Source organism: Octopus bimaculoides, chromosome 7, assembly GCF_046866305.1.
Source record: "Octopus bimaculoides isolate indiv1 chromosome 7, ASM4686630v1, whole genome shotgun sequence".
In the NCBI taxonomy this organism is placed as follows: Eukaryota; Metazoa; Mollusca; class Cephalopoda; order Octopoda; family Octopodidae; genus Octopus; species Octopus bimaculoides.
This window is the reverse complement of record NC_142934.1, coordinates 6,600,642-6,613,661: the sequence shown is the minus strand read 5'-3', so window position 1 is coordinate 6,613,661 and position 13,020 is coordinate 6,600,642. Positions and strand designations below refer to the sequence as shown.

General features: G+C 36.7%; 1 protein-coding gene across 5 annotated transcripts in view; it reads right to left on the bottom strand.

The window, feature by feature from the left end:
* Window positions 1-520: 520 nt before the first annotated feature.
* The window catches only part of LOC106870669 (sodium-dependent proline transporter), a 133,164-nt gene continuing 120,664 nt past the window's right edge, over window positions 521-13,020 (bottom strand). For all 5 annotated transcript variants that reach the window (XM_089354693.1, XM_089354692.1, XM_014916820.3 and 2 more), the window contains 12 exons: window positions 12,644-12,787; window positions 11,649-11,808; window positions 10,546-10,678; window positions 9,694-9,828; window positions 7,592-7,695; window positions 7,236-7,360; window positions 5,756-5,868; window positions 4,177-4,305; window positions 3,638-3,737; window positions 2,747-2,856; window positions 1,433-1,606; window positions 521-966 (listed from right to left, as the gene is read on the bottom strand). In XM_089354693.1, coding sequence (XP_089210819.1) covers window positions 829-966; window positions 1,433-1,606; window positions 2,747-2,856; window positions 3,638-3,737; window positions 4,177-4,305; window positions 5,756-5,868; window positions 7,236-7,360; window positions 7,592-7,695; window positions 9,694-9,828; window positions 10,546-10,678; window positions 11,649-11,808; window positions 12,644-12,787 — 1,565 coding nt within the window. In that variant the 3' untranslated portion in view covers window positions 521-828. The remainder of the gene's footprint in view (window positions 967-1,432; window positions 1,607-2,746; window positions 2,857-3,637; window positions 3,738-4,176; window positions 4,306-5,755; window positions 5,869-7,235; window positions 7,361-7,591; window positions 7,696-9,693; window positions 9,829-10,545; window positions 10,679-11,648; window positions 11,809-12,643; window positions 12,788-13,020) is intronic.

The following is a 13,020-nucleotide window of genomic DNA, read 5'->3' as shown; positions in this document are numbered from 1 at the left end:
TTCAGCTGTTATTACCACCACTATATACATATAAATATATATGTGTATGTGTGTGTTTGTGTGTGTATATATATATATATATATATATATATATATATATATATACACACACACACACACTAAATATGTACAGATGCATGAATGTACTCATACAAATTTCTATATATCTATATAATATATATATATATATATATAAATAAACATATAAATACATATATACATACATATATATATATATATATATATATATATATTTAAGTATGTATATATACACATATATATATATATATAAACACACATATATATATATATATATGTCCTATTATAGGTCAATGAGCAATAAATTTTTTTAAATGTATAGGTAAGTACTAGTAGAAAAAGATGTGCACAGCAGGTGAGAATTCCACTACATATTATTTCAAACCAATGTAGATCAGTCCATCAAGCTGCAAAGTGTCACCCTCCCGCCATCATTCATTTCTAAAGCCCTAAGTGCATAATTAACGTTAACGTATCTCTATTTCTGTTTGATTTGTGTCAGCAACTTGACTAAAGTACAGTTATCCTCACCATCACGAAGTACAGCAGCAGCAGCGGCAACGCCACCGCTAGTGTTTATTATAAATTTACTTTATAACTTCCGGCAACCACCACCACCCGCAGCAACAACAACACCAGCACCACAACTACCATCACTAGTATTTCGTCACTCATCATTATTGTAATTATTATTGTCATCATCATTATCATCCTTATCATCTTCATCATCTTTACTAGTCCTATGAATATGCTGGTACGAAGACAAGAATCAACATGCTAGTGCCTATTTTATATCCTTGTCTCCTGTGGATTACCAACTGTGAAATTGGGGTTTTCTATTGTTCTGTTACGATTTTCTTCTTCTTCAGCTTTTTGAAACTTGTTTGGACCCCATCCTGAAGTGTGTTTCAGCAGTTCTTTTACTCTCTGAAAATAAAACAAGAAAATAAAAGGTTATAGATACAGATACACATACATAGACACATAGGCATGAGATAAAAAACCAAAGCTGTGAAGATTTTAGAACATTTATGAATAGGTCTTACAGCTGTTTCCGGGATATTTATTATATCCCTTCATCGGAGATGGTGTGAGAAAATGGTTAAGCAATAGTTAATTTAGATAAGATACGAAATAGAGAGTGAAGTGGAGGAATGAAAATAGATGTGAGATATGCAGGGATATTGCATTTGTAGATCCATTATTTAGGCAGAATGGGATACATATAAGATTCCAATGTGTGTATATATATATATATATATATATGTATATAGATAGATAGATAGATAGATAGATAGATAGATAAATAGATAGATAGATAGATAGATAGATAGATATACATATATAGAGAGAGAGATATTTCACCATAAACACTGTTGGAGAGAACACTTACCTTTTTGAATGGGAGGTCTCTGTGAGTTGTTAATAATCTGAAAACAGCAATAGCAATTATCATCATGATAGGTGCCAATGCCATTAACCAGCCAATAGCATTAGCCCAGCCAGGGTAGACGTACGTATCATATTCCAGAGGTTCGTATTGGATAGCATTGAAGACCATCAACAGCTGAAAACATTTAGAAGAATTAGCATTAGTATAGATTGTTTGTTTGTTTTTTATCATTAAGTTCATTTATTTTTTGTTTATATTTTTAGGAATGGCTAGGTTAAGAAACTTGCTTCCCAACGATGTGTTCTTGAGATCAGTCCCACAGCATGGCACCTTGGGCAAGTTGGTCATGGGCCAACCAAAGCCTTGTGAGTAGATTTGGTAGACAGGAACTGAAAGAAGCTTTCTTTCACCGCAACCACTAGCTGGCATACACAGGTGCTTACAATTGTCAAGTATTACCTCTAAATTTTAATTTACCTACATATATATATATATATATATATATATATATATATATATATATATATATAGATAGATAGATAGATAGATAGATAGATATATACGTATGTATTCTCGGCTTGCGAAGACCTGTTGGGGCAAGCAAAAGCGAAATCGTGATGGCACCACCGTTCGAGCGTGATTGTTACCAGCATCGCCTACCTGGCACTTGTGCCGGTGGCACGTGAAAAGTCATTCGAGTGAGATCGTTGCCAGTGCCACTGGACTGGCTCCTGTGCAGGTGGCATGTAAAATACACCATTTTGAGCGTGGTCGTTGCCAGTACCGCCTGACTGGCCTTCATGCCGGTGGCATGTAAAAGCTCCCACTACACTCCCAGAGTGGTTGGCGTTAGGAAGGGCATCCAGCTGTAGAAACTCTGCCAAATCAGATTGGAGCCTGGTGTAGTCATCTGCTTCACCAGTCCTCAGTCAAATCGTCCAACCCATGCTAGCATGGAAAGCGGACGTTAAACGATGATGATGTGTGTGTGTGTGTGTGTGTGTGTGTGTGTGTGTGTGTGTGTGTGTGTGTACCATAGTCTAGACATTACATGGTGGTCATCACAATATAAGTAATACTGTCCATTTCCAGTCTTCCATGAAAAGCATATTTCCTCAGACATGTCTTCAAAGAAGATTGTAAACATTTGTTCACCATTTTCTTTGAATCGTATTCAAATTATCTCCAACCTAATAACTGCACCCATCTTACACTTCATCATTCCACTTCCAGAGCATTCTCAAAATAAATAAATAAAAAAAAACAAACATAAATAACAGAATTCTTGTAAAGACAAAGGGTTGCATTACAAACCGTCAATGTTGCAGGTGAGATATATTTCCAGAAGATAGAGAAATATTTATGGAAATTTCGGCTGCGCTGACCAATCATCAATTCAACTTCAATGATAAACTCCTGAGCTCCTGTAAAAGTAAATAATACATTGAGTATGTGTAGTCAATAACAATTGCAATATTAGGGCTGCTTCTAATTCACAAGGTCATGAGTTCAATCTTCGGCAACACGTTGTGTCCTTGAGCAAAACACTTTATTTCATGTTGCTGCAGTCCACTCAGCTGGCAAAAATGAGTAACCTTGCAACAGACCGGTGTCCCATCCAGGTGGGGAATATATATACTCCATGAAACATTATTTACATTTGACAGATATTTGTCCTCATTTTGTTTGTTGTTAACACAACATTTCGGCTGATATACTGAAATAATACTTGTTTCTTTGAGCATATGTAAGGGTCTGCATACATGTGCTTCGGCTTGCTAACTAATGAGTGTATATTCGTTTATATACATGTGCAAGTGTATTTGTATGTTTGTCTAACTACACACACATACACACACAAACACACAAATCCTGATACAGACATGTTTTCTGTCTCCCACTAGATCATCCTTTACTCTCATTCAGCCCCGCACCAGATGGCTAGACATGATTAAGGGAGTTCTCCAGAGGCTCGCTGTCACCTTGGAAGATACAGAGGGGCTGGCACAGAACCACCAGCGATAGAGAGCACTGGTAGACCTGGTCCATTCTACACATGATGATGTCTCAGGGACCACGAACCAACACCATCAAGCAAGCAAAGCATTACTGGGCAGCTTTTTGTTAGTAAAATATATTTGTGTGTTTGAGTGTTTGGTAATGCATCTATGACTTGTAAATTTGTAGAAATCTGTACATAATTACCATGAACCCATCCAATGAGAACACATTCAATGATAGCCATTAGGAAAACAGCCCAACTGGCCGCGTACGAGTCCATCAGTTGCAGGATATACATGCCACCCTAGAAAGAAAAGAGAAAGTGTTTATGTAAGTAAACTGAGTATAAAACAGAAGTGTTTCATGGCAGATCATCTTCATGTGATTGTTGTGATAATGTCTGTGTGACAGAGCTTGTGTCTCCTAGTCAGGAGGAAAACATTTTAACAAATAAAGGTTGGTGACAAATCAATCCATAATAAGTGTAACATGGTTCGCAATTGAGTGCACTGTGTAATCACAGATCAGTGAAGAATGAGATAAATAAAAATACATATGTTAGTGATTCGTTTATCACTGCTCGATAAACTGAAGCAAAATAGAATGAATGTGTGGAAAGAATACAGAGTGTTTCCATGGATTTCAATACATTTTGTTTCAACCGAGGTATAGCAAAAGTCTAACGCTTATAAACAAGCATAAAATCTTAAAGTTAAAAAAACAGAAAAGACTCCATTACTTACATCAGTACAAACCGTAAGACCAGAGAGGAAACCAAGTATGCAAACTGTTAAAACAACCCATGTTTTTTTCTGCCGTAGAGCTGGATACAGATCTTGTACAGCAGTCATAATGGTTTCCAAGAGAGCAAACTGAAAAACAAAGAATAAAAAAAAACATTCACTAAACCAAATATGTGTGTGTGTGTGTGTGTGTGTGTGTGTCTACATATACATACACATATATATGCAGGTGTATGTATTATACATGTATATATATATGTACAGACATATATATATATATATATATATATATACCGCCTGACTGGCCTTTGTAGGGTTTTCAAGTGAGATCATTGCCAGTGCCCCTGGACTGGCTCTTGTGCGGGTGGCACATAAAAGACACCATTTCGAGCGTGGCCGTTTTCGTGCGGGTGACACGTAAAAGCACCCACTACACTCTCTGAGTGGTTGGCGTTAGGAAGGGCATCCAGCTGTAGAAACTCTGCCAAATTAGATTGGAGCCTGGTGTTGCCATCCAGTTTCACCAGTCCTCAGTCAAATCGTCCAACCCATGCTAGCATGGAAGGCAGACGTTAAACGATGATGATAGGTGCAGGAGTGACTGTGTGGTAAGTAGGTTGCTTACCAACCATATGGTTTCGGGTTCAGTCCCAAGGTGCCTTGAATATGAAGTGCACTTTATTTGAAAAAATTACATTTTTGAAACACACAGGTGTTACAAGTGAGAATGTTTATGTTGATACCTATGGAAAATTCTGTCTAAATATATATTTTGCTATTCTTAAACAAGAATAATGTTGACCATGACTTTTAAGCTTTGGCCTGTTAAGCCATTAATCTGGCTACACAACACGATCTGTGTCCTTACATTTTTGAACAAGGGAATCTAGCAATTATTCTGTGCTGATGAAGGGAAATAACCCAGAAATCGCGATACACAGATATTGTTTTAAGCTGAGTGGGGGTGCTAGATTCCCTTGTTCGAAAATGTAAGGATACATGTAATGTTGGCAAACAATCCTTACTACAAACTAACATTTGTTTTTAAAAGCATTGAATTGTGTATTCAACAATACATATTGGATGACATTTTTTCAAACGCAAAATTGCCATTAGAACAGCAGAAATACTAGGTAAATTACTCTTACCAAGCAGAAAAATTTGTCAACAACCAGCCATGGGACATGAAGCCACATCCCTCAAAGACTCTGACTAAGTGCTTTACCATTAAGCTAAACTGCCCACTGACAAATTCATCCATGATTTTAGATACTAAATAGCTAAATGTACAACTACGTGTATAAATATAAATATGTATGTATATGTGTGTATCGTTGGAAAACAGTTTATAGCAGAGACTCCAGCCAAGAAGAACCCTAAGAAGGAATTGTAATTCCGAAATATCATCGGACTATAGATAACCAAATTACAACAGGTATATAGTCCATTTATTGTTTTATAGTGCATTGTTGTACCATTCTAAACTTTTTATTCTTTATAATTAATTATATAAATGTAATGAACTGTTACAAGATAATTTTAAATAGAATATTTAAAAAGTAGAAGCAAAACAACTTACTTCACTCCCCATTCCAAGAGTCAACAGCATGAAGAAAAAGAGGAAGGACCACAATGGAGATATTGGTAACCTGGTTACAACATCAGGGTATACAATGAATGCTAAACCAGCACCTGGCAAAATAAAAGGTTGGATACATAAAATTAAGATGTCCCTCAAAATGTACCTGTATTGTGTGCCACTGTGTGTGTCAGATGAGGTGAATGGACACACCTTCTTGGGCACTGACGATTTGGTGTGGCTGAGAAGATGTTTCACCTGTCTTTGGTGACAGTAGTTTTTGACATTGGGGACAAATACATCCACATATGCATGCATGTGTGCATGCAGAAATACACACATACAAACAGAGAGAGAGAGAGAGAGAGAGAGAGAGAGACCTACAAACATAACTAGATACACATAAACAGAGAGAGAAACACTACACATACAAACATAAATAGATGATCACTCACATAAATGGAGAGAGGGGTAGAGAGAGTGACATTACACATACATCATTATCATCATCATCATCGTTTAACACCCATGTCCCATGCTGGCATGGGTTGGACCAGTTTGACAAGGATCAAATGAGCCAAAGGATTGCATCATGCTCCAGTGTCTGCTTTGGTATGTTTCCTACAGCTGGATGCCTTTCCCAACACCAATGACTTTCCAGTGTGTACTGGGTACTTTTTACATGGCACCAGCACAGATGCTTTTTATGTGGCACCAGCAGGGGTGCTTTTTATGTGGCACCAGCAGGGGTACTTTTTATGTGGCACCAGCAGGGATACCTTTTATGTGGCACCAGCAGGGGTGCTTTTTATGCGGCACCAGCAGGGGTGCCTTTTATGTGGCACCAGCAGGGGTACTTTTTATGCGACACCAGCAATTGCTTTTTATGTGGCACCAGAAAGGGTGCTTTTTACGTGGCACCAGCAGAGGTGCTTTTTATGTGACACCAGCAGGGGTGCTTTTTATGTGGCACCAGCAGGGGTGCTTTTCACGTGGCACCAGCAGGGGTGCTTTTTACATGACACCAGCAGGGGTGCTTTTTACATGGAACCAACATTGGTGTGTTTTACGTGGTCCCAGCAAGGGTAATTTTTACTCAACAAATCCTGTATCTACAGAGAACTGAGGCAATTAGTTTGCATACCATAGGTGTTTAACACTTCACTAAACACTATATTACTGCTCAAGGCTTATGTTAGTTTGTAAACTACTTGTTTACAATGTTCAAAATATTTACACTAACTTTTATTCATGAATTACCCAAGTAAACCATTTCCATATATGATTCCTATTCCTAGCATATACTGTGTTTGCATTCAAAACATTAGGCAGGTATTTTTGTTTCGATAAACTCTTGACCTTCAATTTATGCTTAACAGTGCAGCAGATTAACCTTTCACACACAATAACAATTATGACAAAAAAATCACAACAAACAGCAGGAGAAAAGACAGCATGAAATAAATAAAGATAGACTGACCTTGATCAACAACTTTATCAACAGGCATATCGAGTTCATTCGCCAAATAACCAATGATAGAGAATATAACAAAACCAGCAAAAATGCTGGTACAAATGTTGCCAATTGATACAATCAATGCATCTCTGAAGGAAAAGGAAAAGACAAAAAGACACATTTGTTGAATTCAAAATTTTACAGAGAGATTAAATCTGCTAAGTTTATAAAGTATACATACACATGCACAAACACACACACACACAACTCACTGAAAGAGGACAAATGACACCCTTTAGCATACATACATCCATGCATTCACACATATATGCATACATATCCATAGTAGTTACAATAAAGAAACAGGGTGATATACTTACTTATAACAGTTGTTATGGAACTTGTTATAACTGGCAAGTGTTATCAGTCCGCCCCAGGCTGGACTAAGTGAGAAAAATATCTGCACAGCTGCTTCTTTCCACACCTGTAATACAGTAAATGATAGACAGGTATATATAGGTATATATTCTAATGTTTCATTCATGCATAGCAAAACTAACAACCTGGGGGTTACAACTCAATATTCGAATGCTTCAGAAAAAAGCATCAGTTGAGAACTGAGGGTAAAATAAAAGTAAACGAATGACAAGGTAACAAGAAATTATGTAGTGAAATGCATTAGTTTACAGCTGTTTCTGCTATGAGATATATATAGCACATCACCTTATAGCTTCTTCAGATACATATATGTATGTATATCTGAAGAAGCTATATATATATATATATATATCATCACCATCATCATCATCCTTTAATGTCTGTTTTCCATTCTGGCATGGGTTATACAATATATATATATATCATCATCATCATCATCATCGTTTAACGTCCGCTTTCCATGCTAGCATGGGTTGGACGATTTGACTGAGGACTGGTGAAACCGGATGGCAACACCAGGCTCCAGTCTGATTTGGCAGAGTTTCTACAGCTGGATGCCCTTCCTAACGCCAACCACTCAGAGTAAGTACATAAATATGAAGTAAGTACATAAATATGAAACAAGGTGGAAAAAATAGTACTCAAATACCAAAGGTAGAGTAATATGCTTTTGCTCCATTCTAAACAAAACTGTCTGATGAACGGGAACGTGAAACTCTGAGTAACAGTTTTTGTAATATTTTTGCTGCTTTTTAATAAAGTACATATATATATATATATCGTATAACCCATGCCAGAATGGAAAACGGACGTTAAACGATGATGATGATGATATCAGATAGCTAGTAAGAGTGTAGAGATAATGTACAGGCCTGCTTTTTAGGCCTCAACACCAAAATTATGTTCACTTGCAACTCTTTCCATCTAACTTCCTACAAAATTAACTAATACGAGATTCACAGTCCTCGCTTAACAATTCCAGTTGGTGCGTTTACACCCCATCAATTTATGGGTTTGGCAAAAAGAGACCAATTGAATAAGTGCCAGTCCTTAAAAAATTAAAAGTACTGGGGCTGATTCATTTGACCAAAAATTCTTCAAGGTGGTGCCCCAGCATGGCAGCGGTCTAATGACTGAAACAAGTAATAAATATAAGACAAAAGGTATGACATCACCAAGTACCTTTATTCAACTAAGCAAAGCACAAAATATAAAATGCAGATTTTTTTCTTGGCAGACCAACGCTCCAACAACTCAGCCATTAATTATGATATAAAGATTTTACGACTTAAGATGGGTTGCACACATTTTAGAAATGGTCTGCTCTTCACTTCCATGAAGTGTGCTTGAGTAAATATATTGCTGTTTTATAACTGTGTTTCTCTCTTCTGTGAATAGAATGGTTTATTTGTCAGACCAATTGTTTTTTTATGGCAGGACACTTGTTGCTAACCATAAAGAAGAAATAGAAATGTGGAGATAATTTAAAACTGAGTTTGAAAATCTGGAGCAAACAGAGTTATGTACCTTGCTCTGTGGCCCAGTACATTAGCTTTAGCATTCAACTTTTCTGTCAAATGTAATGCTTATTTATTCACATTTTATATAAGTGAGCATGCATTATCTCATTGCTTAGAGATTTCGAAAATGTGATTGCTTATTTTTAGAATGACATTGCAGAGATGCTGAATCTAGCCAGTTCGAACTTATAATTAGTTGAATATTTGGGCCAGATATGACCGTTTTAAATGCTAAAGAGTTAATAAGATCTGAATTTATGATAATATATCTGCATTGTGCTCTCAAATATATATATATATATATATATAGTCATCCTCATATGTGTGTGTGTGTGTGTGTGTGTGTGTGTGTATACGTTTGAGAGTACACCATATTATATATATGATGATAAATATATATAAAACAGTGACTGACAAATCACTGATGTTGCAATGAGTTGGTTAACTGAATAAAAATTCATTATGTGCAAAGAATATACATTTGTGAAAATATTGCTTATGGAGTGAAATTAAATCCAACTAACCTTAGCAGATTTTAATAAGTGGAACTCTGGAGTGACGTAAAATATAATTCCTTTTAATGAACCAGGTAACGTCACACCTCGAACAAACAGGATACAAAGTACAACATAGGGGAATAGCGCAGTGAAATACACCACCTGTAAAAAGAAGTTTTAAAAGATGATTTAAATTTTTTTTACTTGTTTACAACTTTATACAGTGGAGCCTAGATTTACAAACATCTCTCATCACAAACAAATGGTTTATGAACAATTTCTCAAACATAAAATATTTCAGGTGTTGAATAGTGTTTTGAAAAACAAAAACAACAAGCTGACAACAACAGTTGGTGACAAGCTGGGAATATCACCAGGGAACATCAGTTGGTGTGGAGTTTTCACTCGGTATATATTCCTGCTTGAATTTGTTGTGCCATTTCTCGAATTTCTTATGGGAAAAATAGTTTTGATTTAAAAACACTTTAGATGATGGACAGGCTTCAGAGACAAATTAAAGTTTCCACTGTATTCCATATTATCTCAACATTAATTGGCTCATTATTTTCAATACAGACTGCAAAATAATCATCAGTTTTGTTGTGACTGTTACTGTCATCATTATCGTCATCATCATCATTGTCATCGTCATCAGTAAAGTGATCGTTATATTTCTTCCAATTTTTTTTTGCTTAAAGTACCTCAGTTTCTCAAGACAGTTATTACCAGGCTGAGTATTCCTTTCTACAATAGGCACAAAGCCTGAGACTTTGCAGGAGTGTGGGTGGATGTAAAGAAGTAAGGAAGGAAGGAAGGAATACATAAAAAAAGCAATGATGCATATAAATACCAAAAGTCCAAAGATGGAGAGCAACTTACTTTTCCTGTTGATTTCACTCCTTTACTGAGAGAGAAAAATGTCAAAGTCCATGCACAAAGAAGACACAGGACAACCTGCCATCTGATATCACCTAAGTGTTCAATACCAGAAGATATGTTCAAGACATGGCGCCTGCAATTACAATGTTGAGCATTAATGGTGAACATCATTATCTACGTTTATACACACACACACACACACACACATGCACACATATCATCATCGTTTAATGTCTGCTTTCCATGCTAGCATGGGTTGGACGATTTGACTAAGGACTGGTGAAGCCAGATGGCAACACCAGGCTCCAATCTGATCTGGCAGAGTTTCTACAGCTGGATGCCCTTCCTAACGCCAACCACTCTGATAGTGTAGTGGGTGCTTTTTCGTGCCACCGGCACGAAGGCCAGTCAGGCGGTACTGGCAACGGCCACGCTCCATATATACACGTATACTGTATGTAGGTGTTTTAAATAGTTGAGGTGTATATGAAGAAGTCAGTCAACAGTACAACAATGGAGTTCAAAGTAAGACACGAAAGTAGCTTGATTCATTGCCGCATGGCTGCAGTCAAATGACTGAAACAAATAAAAGAATAAAAAAAAGATGGTACCCCAAATATGTGCCCCTCTATATGTAATGGTTTCAAATTTTGACACAAGGCCAGCAATTTTGGGGAGGGGGTAAGTTAGTCAATTACATCAACCCCAGTGTTCAACTGGTACTTGTTTGATAGATATATATATCGTCATCGAATTTGGTTCGATTTCGATATGGTCCATTAATTCAAAACAATGTGAATGCATAAGCATTAGATTTAACAGAGTGATCTGAATGTTCTAGGTTTAAACCATCTTCTGAGGAGATTCAGGGGATAAATTTATTTAAGTTCATTCCTGGTGACCATTATGAATATCATGGAAGAATAAAAAAGAGCAACAAATGCGACACAGTAATCAGTGTGCAGGATTAATATGTATCAGAATCACAGGCAGGAAGTGTGAATATAACCATTCCCAGAAGAGAGGGAATGGAAAAGCATTTTGTTATGAATTAAACAATAAGTTGCAAATAAACCTATCATAGCTAAGATCGGTGAACTTACTCAAAGAAATCTTGAGCTGGAACATGTCGTATTGATGAATTTTTGGCAAGTTCTACTATGTTTTCTGATGCAGCATATGTTGCGTTGAAGCAAGTTTGATTATAATATACACTGCCGTTTATTTTGGCACAAGCGTCTGCTTCTTTGTAAGTGTAACAAACTGCAAGACAAAAAAATACAACAATTATAATAATAATGATGATGATGATGATGATAATAATAAATGCCCTGATGCAGTACCAGGCATTGGCTCTCATGGCTTCTGATCTTAACTGATTGGAAGTGTTATCATGTACATTGTTTTGTCTTGGTATAAAAGATGGACTACAGCAAATATTCTGCTCAATATCACAGATTTGCTTGACCTTAACCAGTTGAGCATGTCCCTTACTGGCTGACGATATGTGCATCTCTGATTGCGAGCAGAAGTAGTGTGGGGGGCATCATAGCCATGTGTTGAAAGGATTTCTTTGGATTTGAATAATTCACCTCTGGAAACATGGGTGTTTCATTCAACATCTTAAACAACTCTTATTCAGGGGCCTTTTGAGCGAGATGGGCTATTATGAAACAAAAGGATTTTTCTAGAAACTTTTTCACCTCAGGTTTTGGAGAAATGATGTTGTTTCATTTTTGTTACAATTACATCAAAATTGGAGCATTTTGATGCCAGAACAATTTGAATACAGTCTTCAAGGTTCAATTGATTTCTCTGCTTTGTATTTATGTTCATTGAAGTGGAAAATCCTTGTTTGCAGAGATAGGTTGTTGCAAAAGGCAGCAACGTTTTTGACTGCCTCCTCAAATCAGAAGAAATATTTCTGCTGTAACAAGGAACACGTTTTTAATATAATTTCACTTATGTCTAATGAGCCCTCATTACCCCCAAGAATTTCATTTTTACCTTTGTTCATCAACCCCTGCTCTAACCACTGAGCCATGATCCTTCACATATAAAATTATATAATATATGAATAAAAGATTCTTCCTCTTACATTGTGTTTTCCATTCTTCTCCACAGCTTTCCCAAGGAAGTTCTGATGTAAACGACATGAACAGGTACAGAATTGTCCAGGCTATAATTACTGTATAGTAGACAGCCACCAGACTTGATACACATATCATGGCAATACCAAGACCTAGAAAACAGGAATAGTAATAATGGTAATGGTGGTGGTGGTGGTGGTGGTGGTGGTGGTGCTGTTGTTGTTGATGATGATGGGAATGGTGGTGGTGGTGGTGGTGCTGTTGTTGTTGTTGTTGATGATGATGGGAATGGTGGTGGTGGATATGATAATCGTGGTGTTGATGATAGTGACAGTGATTATAATTGTTGTCACAGTTTGGGTAGTGGCAGTAGTGTTGGATATCC